Consider the following 15880-nt stretch of genomic DNA (forward strand, 5'->3'; position numbering starts at 1 on the left):
ATGGCCCGCTGGGGCTCCATCTGGGAGGAGGAAAAGCATGTGGTGAGATGGGACAGGCCACAGAGCTTTGAGCACCAAGCCCCGGAGGATGGGCAGAAGTCACGGGGCCCATCAGGTCCCTCCTTGAGGGGCGGCAGAAGGAAAGGGTCTCTGCGCCCGAGGGAGGGGAGGCCGGGGCGCTGACACCCCTGAGGCTCGGGGCCGGGCAGCTCGGGCCTGCGAGGGGCCAGGCAGGGGCTTGCGGGGGGGGCTCCTCCCCGCTGGGCCCCCAGAGCTCGGAGGGGGGCGGGGCAGGAAGCCGGGCACGGGGCCCGGTGCGTGCTCGGTGACGTGAGGCCGGCGTCTGTCTCAGATTCAAGAACACGGAAGCCATCGGGACCGAGGTGACGCGGCTGGTGCGGCTGGACCCGGGCGCGGTCAGCGACTTGCCGGAGGCCATCAAGGTAGCGGCCCTCCCCGGCCGTCGTTCCCCTCTGGCTGCCCGGGCTTGGCGCGGAGCCCCTGGGGGGTCCCGGCTGAGCTACGTAACCCGCGGGCCCCAGGGTCCCCGCCCGGCCCCTCTGCCCCCACCACTCGCCCACAGCCGCCCTCTCTCGCGCCCGGAGGATTGGACCGCAGGGTGTTGTCGGAGGAGAGTCGGGCGGGCCTCGTGCCCGGTGCCCGCTCCTGGGCCCACCTCCCCAGCGGCTTCTGTCCCTCCCCTGTAGTACCTGGTGACCTGGCACACGATCGACGCAGACGCCCCCGAGCTGAGCCATGTGCTGTGCTGGGCCCCGACGGACCCGCCCACCGGCCTCTCCTACTTCTCCAGCATGTACCCGCCCCACCCCGTCACCGCGCAGTACGGGGTCAAGGTCTTGCGCTCCTTTCCTCCGGTAAGAGCCCCCAGGACCCCCCGCACCCTCGCGCGCGTTGGCTCGGGCTCGTCCCCGGCTCTGGCCGCCACCGGTCGCGAGCCCCCCTCGGGTCCGAGCCCCCCGGCAGCAGCTCCTCTCCGTGCTCCCTCCCGGAGTCCTCCCGGTGACCGCGGGCGTGTGGGGCAGCTCTGGGCGTCTCCTCCCCCGGCTCCTCGCCGGCCTCGGGCCTTTGTTCTCGGAGTCGCGGGGTTTCCGTCTCCGTCTTCATCTTGAACGCTCTCGTGCCCCCTTTTGCAGGACGCCATTCTGTTCTACATCCCCCAGATCGTGCAGGCCCTGCGGTACGACAAGGTGAGCCCCCGCCCCGCGCCCAGGCAGGGCAGCTCCGAGCTCCCGGATTCCCGGAGGGAGCAGCGGGCCTGGGGCCGCACAGAGGAGTGGGGGGGCCTGGGGGGACCTGGGGGGTCAGGGGCCGAGGAAGGGCCCAGAATGGGGGCGCTGGCTCTCTGGGACGGCTCGTGGGGGCCACTAGGGGGCGGCCAAGGCCTCCCCTCCCCGGCTGCTGCCTTGGACCTGTCGCCTTCCCAGGGCGGGGGCCGGGGGGGGGCTCAGGGCGTCGCTCTGCCCGCAGATGGGCTACGTCCGGGAGTACATCCTGTGGGCGGCGTCCAAGTCCCAGCTGCTGGCCCACCAGTTCATCTGGAACATGAAGACCAACATCTTCCTGGACGAGGAGGGCCACCAGAAGGACCGTGAGTACCCGCGGGCCGGGCCTGGGTCCCGGGGCCCCGCCCCCACATCCCCCCGTCCCCCCTGCCCATTGGTTCACTTTGGGGGCGTGACCTTTGGGGCCCACAGCAGGGAGAGCCCCCCACATCCGGCGCTGGGGTCTGGGCCGGGGGAGGGCCGGCCGCGCCCTGCGTGAGTGTGACCGCGCCCTCGCCCCCTCAGCGGACATCGGGGAGCTCCTGGAGCAGCTGGTGGAGGAGATCACGGGCTCCCTGTCCGGCCCCGCCAAGGACTTCTACCAGCGCGAGTTCGACTTCTTCAACAAGATCACCAACGTGTCCGCCATCATCAAGTGAGCCGGGCTTCCCGGGGCCTGGGGCAGGGGCGGGAGGGCGGGGGCCCAAAACAGAAGCCCGGCGGAAGAGTGGTCTTGTGGGGGTGTTCGCCCGAGGTCTCGGCGGACCCCAAGTGTGGGAAGTAACGGCCTAAAAAGGAGGTGGTCCGAGGCTGCTCTGGATCCCGGCGGCCCCACACTGGGGAGCCCCCATCTCCCCTTGACACCCCCAGCCCAGAAGGAGGGAGCCCCCTGGGGAACAAAGGGGAGAGCCTCCTGCGGAGGAAGAGGAGACTTGGGGTCAGAGTGCCCCCCCTGGAGCATGAGGAGCCCCCCCACACCTAATGCACCCCTACCCCAGACCTGGGCGTGTGGGCAGCTCTGAGGCGCTCTGCTACCTGTCTGCGAGCCCGGGGGGTGAGGGGTCGAGGAGAGGGAATGTGGGGGTCACCGGCTGGGCCCTGGGTGGGAGAGAGGGGGACCTAGAGAGGTGCTCCCTGTGTCCCTGCGGTGCTCCCCGTGTCCCTGAGGGGCTCCCCGTGTCCCTGTGGTGCTCCCCGTGTCCCTGCGGTGCTCCCCGTGTCCCTGCGGTGCTCCCCGTGTCCCTGTGGTGCTCCCCGTGTCCCTGAGGTGCTTCCCATGTTCCTGTGGCACTGCCCGTGTCCTTGCGGTGCTCCCCGTGTCCCTGAGGTACTCCCCGTGTCCCTGAAGTGCTTCCCATGTTCCTGTGGCACTGCCCGTGTCCTTGCGGTGCTCCCCGTGTCCCTGCGGTGCTCCCCGTGTCCCTGAGGGGCTCCCCGTGTCCCTGTGGTGCTCCCCGTGTCCCTGCGGTGCTCCCCGTGTCCCTGCGGTGCTCCCCGTGTCCCTGCGGTGCTCCCTCTGTCCCTGTGGTGCTCCCCGTGTCCCTGAGGTGCTTCCCATGTTCCTGTGGCACTGCCCGTGTCCTTGCGGTGCTCCCCGTGTCCCTGAGGGGCTCCCCGTGTCCCTGAGGTGCTTCCCATGTTCCTGTGGCACTGCCCGTGTCCTTGCGGTGCTCCCCGTGTCCCTGAGGGGCTCCCCGTGTCCCTGCGGTGCTCCCCGTGTCCCTGCGATGCTCCCCGTGTCCCTGCGGTGCTCCCCGTGTCCCTGCGGTGCTCCCCGTGTTCTGGCACAGCTGCCCCTGGTCCGAACCTCCCCCGGGGCACGACCCAAGCTGCTCTGTCCTCTTCCCCAGGCCGTACCCGAAAGGTGACGAGCGGAAGAAGGCGTGTCTGAGCGCCCTGGCCGACGTGAAGGTGCAGCCCTGTGAGTGGCCCCAGTGCCCGCTGTGCCAGGCTGGGGGAGGTGCCCCGAGGGAGGTGGCAGGAGGAGCCGCGTGTGGTCTGTCCCAGACGGGCCCTGCCCCCCTCCCCCGCCAGAGAAGACCCCCGCTGTGCGCAGGGCCCCGATTCTAGCCCAAGGAAACACTGAGCCTGAGGAAAACGCCGGCCAAGTCACCGGGCGGGAGGGCGGGCGCTGGGGGGGCGGCGACAGAACTTGGGTAGAAAGAGGCCCCGCGTGAGCAGAGGGGTCTGGGAGGCCCCGGGGAAGGCCCCGTCCCCCTTTAGGCCGTGTCCGCCACGGCTCCCTGACGCGCTGCTGGCGCTCTCCCCGGGGGGCGCTTTGGCGCGGGGGGCACCGCCCGCCCTCCCTTGAGGGGCTCCTTCTGTTCTAGGCTGCTACCTCCCCAGTAACCCCGAGGCCATCGTGCTGGACATTGACTACAAGTCAGGGACCCCGATGCAGAGGTGAGCGGCCCCCGCCCCAGGGTTGGGCACGGGGGGCTCTGCCCATTTCCGGTGACCCCCGCTGCCGGGGGCGGGGACTCACGCGCCCGCGCCCTCGTCTTTTCAGCGCCGCCAAGGCCCCGTACCTGGCCAAGTTCAAGGTGAAGCGTTGCGGGGTCAGCGAGCTGGAGAAGGAAGGTCAGTGCAGAGCCTCGGCCAAAGGCCAGGCCCCACCAGGCTGCCCGGCAGGGTCAGGGGCGGGAGCGGGGCTGGCGGAGTCCCACCGGCCGGCTCTCGGCAGCCCCTCCTGGCGGCCCATCGGCCAGCACTGATTAAGCACCTACTGCGTGCACTCACGGTCGCCTGCATGTTCACGTGCACAGATTTCGGTGCACGTGTGGAGTTAAGTTTGCTCCGGGGGCGACCCTCGGGTGGGAGGCACTTGGGGCTCTGTGGATGTGGGTTTGCTTGGAGCTTCTGGGGGTTCTGGGCTCCGGTGCCAGGCCGGGTTCCTAGGGGTCTCTGGGCTCCCGGGGGTCTCTGGGCTCTCGGGGGTTCTGGGCTCCTGGGGGTCTCTGGGCCCCTGTGCCAGGATGGGCTCTCCCGGGGTCTCTGGGCTCCCGGGGGTCTCTGGGCTCCGTGCTGAGTGCCCGGCCTCTCGGCCCGCCAGGGTTGCGATGCGGCTCAGACTTTGTCACCACCACCGAGGACGAGGATGAGAGCAGCGGGAAGATTTCTTGGCAGGCAGCCATCTTTAAAGTGGGCGATGACTGCAGACAGGTAACCCGAGCCCCGGCCCGGGAGGGCCACAGAAGCCACTTGGGGGCGCCCCCAGCGATGCCTTCGCCTCCCGTAACGAGCAGGTGCTTAGGGAGGAAGTTAGAGGCGGGTGCCGGACCCGCGAGCCCGTCCCTCTCCTTCCCCCGGGCACAGTGCCCGGTCCTGCCCTGGCAGAGAGCTCGCCCCCTTCCCATCCCAGCCCTCGCCTGGCTCTGGGCGTGGCCCAGGGGAAGGGCGGGAGGGTCCGTGGAGGCGGCAGCACGGGCCGGTCCCCCCCTGCCGGGGGCCTCTAAGGCGGCCGTCCCGGCCCGTGCCGCCCCCAGGACATGCTGGCCCTGCAGATCATCGACCTCTTCAAGAACATCTTCCAGCTGGTGGGCCTGGACCTCTTCGTGTTTCCCTACAGGGTGGTGGCCACGGCTCCGGGGGTGAGTGTAGCCGGACACTGGGCTGGGAGGGGGCGCCCTCGGGGGTGGGAGCGGGGCCGGAGACCTGCCCGGGGGGGGAGGGGGAGCTCGGGTCCGTCCCCAGGCCCATCGGGCGGCCCCGGGCTCAGGCCGGCTCTCCGGCCCTCAGTGCGGGGTGATCGAGTGCATTCCCGACTGCACCTCTCGGGACCAGCTGGGCCGGCAGACGGACTTCGGCATGTACGACTACTTCACTCGGCAGTACGGGGATGAGTCCACCTTGGCCTTCCAGCAGGTACCGGGGGGGGGGGCTCCGGGCCGGCCTCCTCCTCCGCGCCGCCGCTTTCCTCGCCGGCCCCCTCGGCTCCCGCTGTCCTCTGCCCTCTCATCTCCCTCAGGTGCTCTCCCGGGACGTCCGGGAGATACCGTATGTGCAGAACGCGCCCTCCCTCCTCCTCCCGGCCCCCTCCCTCCGTCCTGGCTTCTCGCCCCTCAGTCCCCACTGACCCCGGGCCCGGGGCTGCTCCCGCTCCCCTTCTCGCCGGCCTCCCCAGCTTCCTCCAGGTTCCCTGGGAGGCGACCTCGGTCCGAAGGAAGAGGTTCAGGCCGTTAGCTGGGCCGCCCTGGACCACAGCGGCCATCCCCGTCCCGCAGTCTCCGGCCGCCCGAGCTCGTGTCCGTCGCTTCCCTGACGCTCTCCCTCTCCTCCTCTGCCCGCCCCTTCCCCTTTGCCCTTTGATCTCTCCCGACGTTGGGGCTTCTCCAATGAGTCGCCTCTTCCTCACGTGGCCCAAGTTTTCCAGCCGCAGGATTTGACCTTCCGGGGAACGGTCCAAATTAACGCCCGTAAATCTCGACCGATTGGCCCTCGGTCCGGGCTCTCTCAGGCTTCTCCAGCAGCTGACGGGAAGGCGTCAGTCTTGTGGCGCTCAGCTTGTGCCTCGCCGCGGGGGCAGCCGGGCCGCCCGGACCTGGCGCTGACCCCATGGCTTCCCTCAGGGAGCCGGCGCCGCTCAGTCTCATCTGTGAGCCCAAGGGCAGCCAGGCTGATCCCGCTTCCCTTTCCCAGGAAGCACTGGGAGCGCTGCCCCCTCCAGCCGGCCTTTACGCCCTCCCCTTCCCCCTCTCGGGGTTCTTCCGCCTCCACGGCGACGGTTGGGATTCCCCCAGGGGTCCCGTTTCCGGATCTGTGCCCTGGGCCGCCCCTTCCCCTTTCCTTCTTTCCCCATCGGAGCCCCTGGCTTCCGCGCTTCTTTTGCTTGGGGATGTTTTACGGGTCCCGCTGCCTCCCGCACCGTCGCGACGGGAGCTCTCCGGGCCCCTCCGTGTTCCCGAGGACTGTTCTTTGGGCCACGCTCCGGCCGCCCGGTGGTTCTCCCGACTTCCTTCGCTTCTGGTCTGAATGTTGCAGTAAGAAGCTCCGGCTGTGGCCGGGGCGGTCGGGAGCGTCTCCAGCCTGTCCTCGCCCGGTTTCTGTCAGCACCCGGGTGTCCGCGGGCAGTTGCCTATAAAAGGGGAATTGTGACAGCCCCTCCTCCTCGGGCTGGGGGGGAGGGGGGAAGAGCTGCCAGGGGCTCGGGGCACTCAGTAGGTCCCTCCCGGGTCAGGGGCGGCCGAGGGGCTGGCGTAGCTCAGGGTGGCCCAGGAGAGCGAAGGGCAGTCCCGGCCAGCTCGGGTTGGCTGGCTCCGGCAGGTTATCCGCACAGAACGGCTCGGCGTGCTGGTGGTCCCGTTCCCGTCGGACGTCCTGCTTTAGCACGCAGGCGCGTGGGGGTCCTCGGGGGTCCGATTTCTGGCTTTTCCTAGAGCCGAGCGGCTCCGCCCCTTGGCCCTCAGCGGCCGGAGCACGGACCGGTGTCCCCGCGGCGCTCGGGGCTCTGCCTTGGGGATCGTGCCGCACGCCCGCCTTTCTCGCCCCCTTACGCGCCGCGCCATTTCCTCCTGCCCGCGGTAGCCGGGCAACGATCCCCTGAGCCAGGCTCCCACGCACTGAGGTTGCCCGGGCCCAGGATGCTGATCCCCTCCCCCCGGACCGGCCGGCTGACCTTGGCTCACGGTTCGTTCCGGCTTCCCGCGCCGCGCTGCGCTCCGGAGCCTCAGACTTCCCTTGGCCCCCAGATGCGCGGGCCCCTGGGCGTCCTCGTCCTGCCCCGGCTCCTCCCCGGCCTTCCCTTCTCCAGGGGATCCCCGTGGGTCTGAGCTCCGCCCCGCTGGCCCGGCTCGCCCGGGAGGGACCTACTGTGTGCCCCGAGCCCCTGGCAGCTCTTCCCCCTCCCCCACCCGTCCCAGGAGGAAGGGGCTGAGGTGACGCCCTCTTGTAGACGTAAAGTCTGGAACATCTGAGGGGCCCGGATTTGAACTCGGGTCTCTTGGACGCGCCGCCCCCCCTCGCCGTTCAGGGTTCTTGCGGCAGCCTTGTTTGTGATTGTGAAAAGTGAGACTGGCCCGAGCGCCCAGTCAGGGAGCAGCGGAATAAGCGGCTCTGGGGGCGGCAAGGGGGGCTTCTGGGAGCAGCGCCAAGGGTCCCGGCCGGGGAGGGCTACTCCGGGCCCCGGGCTCAGGGTGGGTGCCCAAGGGAGCCGGAAGCAGACCCCGCTCGGTCCGGTGACGGCCGCTGCCGCAGGGGATTTTGGGAGGGCCCGGGGGCCGCCCCCCGTGACCGTGCGCCCTTTTCCCGCGCAGGCTCGCTACAACTTCATCCGCAGCATGGCCGCCTACAGCCTCCTCCTGTTCCTGCTGCAGATCAAAGACCGGCACAATGGCAACATCATGCTGGACAAGAAGGGCCACATCATCCACATCGGTCAGCCGGGGGCCTCCGGGAGGGGAGGGGGGCCGGCGAGATCTTGGGGGCCGACCACGGCCCTCAGCGTCCTCCTCTGTAAAATGGGCGCGATCACGCCCTCGCGGGAGTGGCTGCGGACGCGGGCTTGCTTGTGTGACCGCCCCCCGTCGTGCCTCATCGGTCACAGCCACCCCGGGAGGTGGCGCTTGTCTTATCCCCATTTTACAGTTGGAGAGACCGAGGCAGGCCAGGCTCACCCACGGGCACAGAGGCCGGGAGGGGGAGGCCCCGGGGGGACGCCGGCTCCGACCTCCCTCACCGGGGGCTCCCCTCTCGGCCCCGCAGACTTCGGCTTCATGTTCGAGAGCTCCCCCGGGGGCAACCTGGGCTGGGAGCCGGACATCAAGCTGACGGACGAGATGGTGATGATCATGGGCGGGAAGATGGAGGCCACCCCGTTCAAGTGGTTCATGGAGATGTGTGTCCGGGGCTACCTGGCGGTCAGGTGAGGGCTCCGGGTGTGCCCCGGCCTCAGAGCACAGCCTGCCCCCCCCCGATCCCCGAGGGCCCCCCAGCGGGGAGGGAGGGGGAGGCTTGGGTGCCCAGCCGGACCCCCTGCTCTGCCCTCAGGCCCTACATGGACGCCGTGGTCTCCCTGGTCACCCTGATGCTGGACACCGGGCTGCCCTGCTTCCGAGGACAGACAATCAAGCTGCTGAAGTGAGTCCTGGCGCGGCGCCGGCCCCTCCCACGGTCGGGCCGTTTGCCGTGGCTTCCTCCTGGGGAGGCCCTTAGCCCTCTGTAGCCAGCACCGGGGGCTTCTCTGCTGCCTTTGGGGGCGCGGGGCGGGGGCCCCCGACGGGACCTGCCGCGCTCTGGCCCCTCGGCCTGCGGGTGACCCCGGAACACGGAGGTCGGGGCCCGGCCCAAGGGTCCCTTTGTGGAGGATCCCTCGGCAGGATCGCCCCCTCCCCATAGACGCGACCCCGGCCCAGGCTCCCCGGGGGCGGCCGCTGTCCCATCTCCCCCCGTCTCCCCCAGGCACAGGTTCAGCCCGAACATGACCGAGCGGGAGGCGGCCAACTTCATCCTGAAGGTCATTCAGAACTGCTTCCTCAGCAACAGGTCAGTGTCCCGGCCCGTCCGTCCGCGTCCCGCGCTTGGCCCAGGGGGCGCCCTTCCGGACAGAGCCGGCTTAGGGGCTCCCTCCCTGACCCTGACATCGCGGTCCTGCCCCCCGGGGCTCGGGCTCTGCGGTCCCCCGGAGCGGCCCCGAAGCCCTGCTGGGGCTCGCGCCCCTTCCTGTCCCTGCCCGAAGGCCGCCTGCAGCCAGGGGGGAGAAGGGACGGGGAGGGAGTGAGGACATTGGGCGGCGTGCCCGAGGCTGGGGAAGGCGGACCCCCACGGGGGCGTCCGAGGGGCCACATCCTCAGCCCCCCAGAGTCCAGCCCTGAACGCTGCCCGACCAAATTCTGGACACATCAAGGCTCAAGAGCCCGGTCGGACCGTCTGAGCGGGGCGTCTCTGCCCGGGCAGAGCTCGGCAGCTTAGCCTTGGAACCGGAGCCCCCGGCCCCTGCTCCCTCAGACTCGCCCCGGCCCACGCTCTGACGGAGCTCGTGGGGAACCGCTCAACCCTGAACCACGTCTGAGGGACAGTGGAGAAGGAGAAGCGCCTCCGAGGGAGGGGGGCCCAGGACAGAAGCACGGAGATGGGAGACGGGGAGTCAGGGAGGAGGAACAGGGAGGAGGGATGTCCAGGGAGGCTCAAAGACCACGTCCTGTGGTGCTGGAGGTCAACCAGAGGTGAGAGTGCAGTTCAGCCAGTGGTGAGAGTGCAGGAGGTCAGCCAGAGGTGAGAGTGCAGGAGGTCAGCCAGGGTTGAGAGTGCAGGAGGTCAGCCAGAGGTGAGAGTGCAGGAGGTCATTCAGGGGTGAGAGTGCAGGAGGTCATTCAGCGGTGAGAGTGCAGGAGGTCATCCAGCAGTGAGAGTGCAGGTCAGCCAGAGGTGAGAATGCAGGTCAGCCAGAGGTGAGAGTGCAGGAGGTCAGCCAGGGTTGAGAGTGCAGGAGGTCAGCCAGAGGTGAGAGTGCAGGAGGTCATTCAGGGGTGAGAGTGCAGGAGGTCATTCAGCGGTGAGAGTGCAGGAGGTCATCCAGCAGTGAGAGTGCAGGTCAGCCAGAGGTGAGAGTGCAGGAGGTCAGCCAGAGGTGAGAGTGCAGGAGGTCATTCAGCGGTGAGAGTGCAGGAGGTCATCCAGCGGTGAGAGTGCAGGAGGTCATCCAATGGTGAGAGTGCAGGAGGTCAGCCAGGGGTGAGAGTGCAGGAGGTCATTCAGCGGTGAGAGTGCAGGAGATTGGCCAGCATGTCTACCCCAGGCCTTCCCCCTCCCCTGGCCTAGTGAAACTTTGGGCCGATGGTCACCATCCTGTTGGCCCCTGCCTGGTGGAGCCCTCCCTCCCTCCTCCCTCCCCTGCTCTCTTCCTCCTCTCCCCTCTGCTCCCTCCTTCGCTCCCCCCGCTGCTCCCCCCTCCTCCCGCGGCCCGTGACCGCACTGACCTCGGCGTCCCCGAGGCTTCCCGGCTGAGTCTGACCCCCTCCCTCCCTTCCCCGCAGGAGCCGGACCTACGACATGATCCAGTACTATCAGAACGACATCCCGTATTGAGGCCCCCCGCGGGCAGGGGGTTTCCGGGGCAACAACGCTGCTTCCAGTCTTGTCTCGCGCACTGTGCAATCGTACGGCTCCGGCTCTGGTCTGTGGGGGGCGGGCAGCGGGGTGTGCATGCTTGTGTGTGCGGGTGCGAGCGTGCCCCGGAGCTCCTTGCGGCTCACCAGCTCCCCCACTTTAGCGCAATCAGTAGATGAGTCCTCTTGGGCCGGGCTCCCTGCGGGGGTCACGGATGCCCCCACGCCCGTGGGCGGATCTGCAGGGGGTGGGGGCAGGGAGCGTCCCGGGATAGGGGTCGGGGGTGGGACCCGGGGCGATCCTGTGGGGATCCTCAGAGGTGGAAGATAATCATCCCGGGGCGGCCCGGTCCCGTGCATGGGCCCTGCCGCCACCTTCCTCTATGTCATAGGTACAAGGAGAATGTATTTTTCCTTCTGTGTGTAAAATAAAAATCACTCTATGAAAGATTTATTTAATCTACCCGAAAGAATAAAAGGACCAAAATAGCACCAGCTTCGTGTGAGCCTGCGCTTTCTCTGGCGGCCGTTCCTGAGACCCCAGCAGAGGCCGAGGCGGCTCACGAGCCCGGGAAGATGAATTCCCGTCCCATCGCCGGCTGCGTCCTTTGGTCAGGCACTTCGGGGCCAGAAATGGCCTCCACAGAGAAGCTGTGAAACCTCCAGATAGCGCTGTGGCTCCCCCTCGCCTGGGAGAACAAATGCAAAACGGCCTTCAGAGCCCTTTGTAACCGCCCCCCTCCCCCACCTTCCCCCCCTTCCCCGTCCCACCTGCTGACACTGGCCTCTGACAGGTCCACGAGCAAGATCACCCTCCTCTCGACTTGGCCCGTCATCCCTGGAAGGCTCCCTCCTCCCCTCCAACTATGGACCCGCCAAAAAACCTGCCTTCGGCGGAAACCTCCAGTGCCGGCAACTCTCAGACTCCCCCTCCGTCATTTCTCATTTACCCAGAATGCAGCTTGTTTGTGTCCTCCCACTTAGACTTAAGGGCAGGAACTGTCTGTCCCCTTCTCATCCTCCCCCCACCCCCCAACTCCAGCACTTAGCCTGGTGCACAGCAGACGCTTGAGAAATGGCTCTTTCACAGACTGCTTTTAATTTTCAACAGTATTTCCTTTTGCCAAATCTGCGAAGCGATCGAGGGCAGCGCTCGGCTTTATAAAACTCTGTGTTCCCAACTTCTCTCCTTCCCAACACAGCGAGCAATCTGATGGAGGCTAAATATGGGCTCTTCTTTTCTTTTTCTTTTTTTTGCTGAGAAAATTGGGGTTAAGTGACTTGCCCAGGGTCACACAGCCAGGAAGTGTCTGAGACCAGATTTGAACTCAGGTCCTCCTGACTTCAGGGCTGGTGTCTATCCACTGCGCCCCCTAGCTGTCCCTTGTGCAGTTGTTTTAAACAAACTTCCAGGTTTGTTATATTGTACAAGAAAAATTGGACCAAAAGGGGGAAAAAAGCATTAAAAAGAAAGCACAAAACCACACTCCGGCTCCATAGTTCTCTATGGATAGGGATGGCCCAGCCAAGTCTATTGGAACTGCCTTGAAGAGCCGAGTCCGCCCTGTGACCGTCTCGTAATCCCGTTGCTGTGCACAGCGGTCTCCTGGTTCCGCTCCCTTCACGGCGTCAGTTCCGAGGACATCAAACAGGCAATGAAACGTCACTGGCTTTGGAGTCACCATTTCATCTTCCAGATGCTTCCCAAGCAATGGTTAGATGGTCCCTTGGCCAACTTTCCCGTTAATAAAATTTCAAATCCTCTTAGAGATGCCATTTCATTTTCCCTGACTTCCCTGTTACTGTCAGGGCTCCCAACCCAGGAGACATTCTGGATTCCTCTGTCTCTCCCCATCGCTTGTGTCGGTGTCTCTTGCTACTTCTCTGTCTCTCGTCTGTCCCTCTCTCTCTTTTGTCTCAGCGTCTCTACTTCTGTCTCTGTCTCTTTTCTGTCTCTCACACCTACATCCAAGCTCGTACCAAGGCCTGTTGGTTCTATCTGTGCAATTTCTCTTGTTCATTTTACCTTTACAACGTCTCTTCCCTATGTGACCTCCTCTCCTCTGGCACCGTCCCCCACTCTGGTGCAGACCCCTATCACTGTACACTTGGACTATGGCCGTAGCTCCTGGGGTGACAGGGGGGAGTTCCTGCCTCATCTTTCAGCCTGGCGTGAAGACAGGTGTGTGATGGGAGTGACCGCCTACACCAGAGGGGAAAACCAGTGGCTGTCCTGCTTGCAGAGATCCACCCCCATTCGCCTTGGATCAGCCCAAGTCACGTTCTGCACACCCACACAAAGGGAGTCCTAGAGGGGGCCCTCACCTCGCACAGGTGCCATCTTATGCCTCTCACCCGATGTGGGGTCACAGATCCAGGGAGGACGAAGAGCCCCGAGCCAGAGGGGGCTTCGTAGGCAAGAATCTGACTCAGTTCCTAGGCTGTGTTTGAGGAGCACAGAGGGCAGCAAACATCTGCTGTGTGGCTGAAACCTGACTACCGGCCCTCCTCCCCACCGCAAAAAAGAAGAATCCGATCATGATGGTGGCAGGAAAGCACAAACCAAAAAGAGAAGTCACTCTATCAACAAAACGTCTAAAATATCGAAGAAAACTCACTTCGGGCCCAAATTCAACTAGAATTCCTGGAAGGCATGAAGCGAGAGTTCAGGATTTTTTTTAAGAGTTTAAAATTAATTTTCTGAATAAGTTCAATGGGACCAATTAGAGAAAAAAAAGAGGAAAAGAATTGTGGAAGAAATTGGATTGGAAGGGGAATTGACAGCTTGGCACAAGAGGTACAAAACAAGCAACAAATTGAAGGTTATAACAGAACAAACGACGACTGCATGAGATAATATTAAAATAGAGGACAGGGGAATGAGACATGAAGAAAACAGACGGCATTTCACATCAAAAACAAGTGATCGAGAATACAGACCAGGAGAGCATCGAAGATTCATCAGACTATCTGAAAAGCTCTCCCCTCCCCTCCCCGAGAAAAGACTTCATGCTTCAAAAAAACATAAAATTACCCAAATCTCTTCGAGCCAAAAGATACAGTAGAAATATCTACTGAAAGCAAATTCAAAATAACCTCAAAAAATAGAGCCAAAATCTCGAGGTTCTAGATTGAAGAAAACAAAATTGCCCATAACGAGGAAGAATTTGGGTACTAGGAAACCACAATCAGGAAGATACATGATTTAGCAGCCGCCACTATTAATGAGCCAAGAATACATTCTAGAAGGTAAAGGATGTGAACTCGCAGCTAAAAAGAACCCAGAAAAAGTGACTATTATGAAATTGAAAACTTCTAAGCAGCTGTATAGAAACTTTGAAGTAGCAGCTCAGGTGTCAAAAGAAAGGTAAACACAAGTGATCAATCGAAGAGTTCTTTTACAGTGGAAAATAAAGCATTTCCCTTTTAAATCCCATATCATTACAAGTCACAGAAGTCAGATAAGCCAGAGGAGCAGAGTTTTGATCGTCTTAGAAAAAATGGGATGGGAAAAGAAATAGTTCCTGTTGGGAAAGAAAGGTGAGAACTTAGGGAATAAAGGAGCACAAGTAGACATCTATAAAGAGGGGATGCAGAGGGGGAGTGACACATGAACCTCACTTGCATTTGAATTAGTCAGCAGAGAGAACATGCAGTTAGAAGCAGAAATAAGTTTATTCAACAGGGAAGGATAGGGGAGAAATTGGGGGCGAGGGGGGCGGTGAAGATTGAGAGGGATTCTTCCTGAGCAAAACAACTTCTAACAATGAAGGATCAAATGTGAAGAGGTATTTAAAAAGGAAAAAGATAAATTGGGTTTTGCATAAAGGAAAGAGATTAGGAAAGCAGCCGATTGCCTCAAACCTAAGAACCACCCTCCCCCATCAATCTCTTCTGATTAATAAAGAGGGGGAGGAGAAACTGGTCAGAGTAATGAATGAATTCAAGCATGTATACAATAACAAGGGTGTGAAGAAGGAAAAATTCTCTTGAAAGCCTTAAGAACTGAACCAAACAGTGACCAATCATGAAGCCAGAGAGCCAGTGACCCACCTGCTGAGGGAGAGGGGATGGACCGGGCAGGCTGGGATAGAGTTGTGCAGAATGAGACATGCCTGATGTCAAAAGTGCTTTGCAAACTAAGAAACAAAACGTTTTCCCAAGAACTCCACTGATGATGCGGGAAAGATTTATTTTACATTCTTGCAAGAATGAGTACCGAGGTTAGTAGACACACTGTGGAAAACACAAAGACTGTATTTTCTTTCCTCTCCTGAAGTGCAAGTCCCTCCCCTGATTCCCCATCGATGTGATGTTACAGAAGTTACAGAGCGTGAATCTCTACCCCTCATTCATTGCATAGCCAGTCCCTGACCCCACTCTTGTTTCCCTTCCTGTCTCCTGGATTCATCAACGTGGTCCTAGGATCTCGAACGGTCTTAAGTGGGGGACACGAGAGCTGATCCACGAGAACATTGAAATCAGTGTCGTTCTGGTGCTTCAACAGGGGCTGCCCTCAACTCTTGTTGTCTGGATCCCGGACGAGCCCCCTGATAAAAGAAACCTGTCTTACCCCGAACGCCACTGACTCCCTGGTGAATGCGGGAAAGGTTTATTTTACGGTCTTGCAAGAAGGACTGCACATTTGTTACTTATGAAAACACGAAGGCAAGATTGTATGTCCTGTCCTGAAGCACAAGTCCCTCCCCTGACTCCATGAATTGGATATTGCAGTGTGTGAATCTCATGACATTCTTATGGGGGAAGATAAAGATTAAATCCAGAGGGTCCCTTTTCAAATCTAAGACCAGCACCCCATTACCAAAGCCAGTCCCTGCTCCCGAGGAGCTTATATGCTAACATCCTCTGGGGGGAAGATCACCGGAGGAGGGGAAGAGGGCCACATCCAGAGGGCTCCCGTTCGAATCGAAAACCTCCACCATTCTTATGTCCTCCTGGATTGCCACTGATTTCAATTTCATTTTTCCAAGTTAATTTTCATAACTGTGGAAACTATAGAATTCCCCTTCCATTTCTCACCCGGACCTTAAAGCATCAGGTAGACAGATGTTGGCTATTCTTCCGTGGCCAACGTGAGAATTTTCTTTTAGCTTCACTTTCTTAAATATGTGGGGTTTTTGGGTTTTTTATTTTTGATGCTGGCTAAAACTGCATAAATAACGGAGGCGGGGTCAAATTCCCTTCCCTGCTCTCAGATGCCGCACTCCATCCCGTTCCCGAGACCGGCAGTGGGGGTCCAGTGCTGTCCCCTTTCACTGCCGCCTCTTTCGCTGTGCTTCAGCGCTCGGCTCCACCACCACCTCCCACCAAAATGAGGGCCCTTTATTTTGTGTCGGCATGTCGGGCGCTCCGGGGAAACGGAAGGTTCTCGGAGACGCCCAACGGGGCCGTCGCTGGCGCCCGGCACAGAGCGCTTTCAAGAAGGCCGCTGATGAGGGGAGCGTGTTACCCGGGCCTCCGGTTCCCCTCCGGAGCTGCTGAGCCGGGATCCGAAGGTCCCTGACCAGGGATGGAGGCCAGCAGCGCCCATTCTCG

The 15880-nt window shown here is 62.5% G+C and overlaps 1 protein-coding gene across 1 annotated transcript in view; it reads left to right on the forward strand.

Annotated features, from left to right (window-relative positions):
- PI4KA (phosphatidylinositol 4-kinase alpha) overlaps window positions 1–10819 on the forward strand; it is an 87382-nt gene extending 76563 nt beyond the window's left edge. Inside the window, exons 40-55 of the mRNA XM_051973273.1 lie at window positions 353–443; window positions 708–875; window positions 1155–1208; window positions 1489–1609; window positions 1809–1938; window positions 3134–3204; window positions 3614–3686; window positions 3793–3863; window positions 4336–4445; window positions 4769–4873; window positions 5022–5147; window positions 7535–7655; window positions 7983–8142; window positions 8268–8357; window positions 8679–8762; window positions 10253–10819. Of these exons, the coding sequence (XP_051829233.1) occupies window positions 353–443; window positions 708–875; window positions 1155–1208; window positions 1489–1609; window positions 1809–1938; window positions 3134–3204; window positions 3614–3686; window positions 3793–3863; window positions 4336–4445; window positions 4769–4873; window positions 5022–5147; window positions 7535–7655; window positions 7983–8142; window positions 8268–8357; window positions 8679–8762; window positions 10253–10304 (1627 nt within the window). The 3' untranslated portion in view covers window positions 10305–10819. The remainder of the gene's footprint in view (window positions 1–352; window positions 444–707; window positions 876–1154; window positions 1209–1488; window positions 1610–1808; window positions 1939–3133; window positions 3205–3613; window positions 3687–3792; window positions 3864–4335; window positions 4446–4768; window positions 4874–5021; window positions 5148–7534; window positions 7656–7982; window positions 8143–8267; window positions 8358–8678; window positions 8763–10252) is intronic.
- The last annotated feature ends 5061 nt before the right edge of the window (window positions 10820–15880 follow it).

The sequence above is a fragment of the Antechinus flavipes genome, chromosome 1, assembly GCF_016432865.1.
Source record: "Antechinus flavipes isolate AdamAnt ecotype Samford, QLD, Australia chromosome 1, AdamAnt_v2, whole genome shotgun sequence".
Classification (NCBI taxonomy): Eukaryota; Metazoa; Chordata; class Mammalia; order Dasyuromorphia; family Dasyuridae; genus Antechinus; species Antechinus flavipes.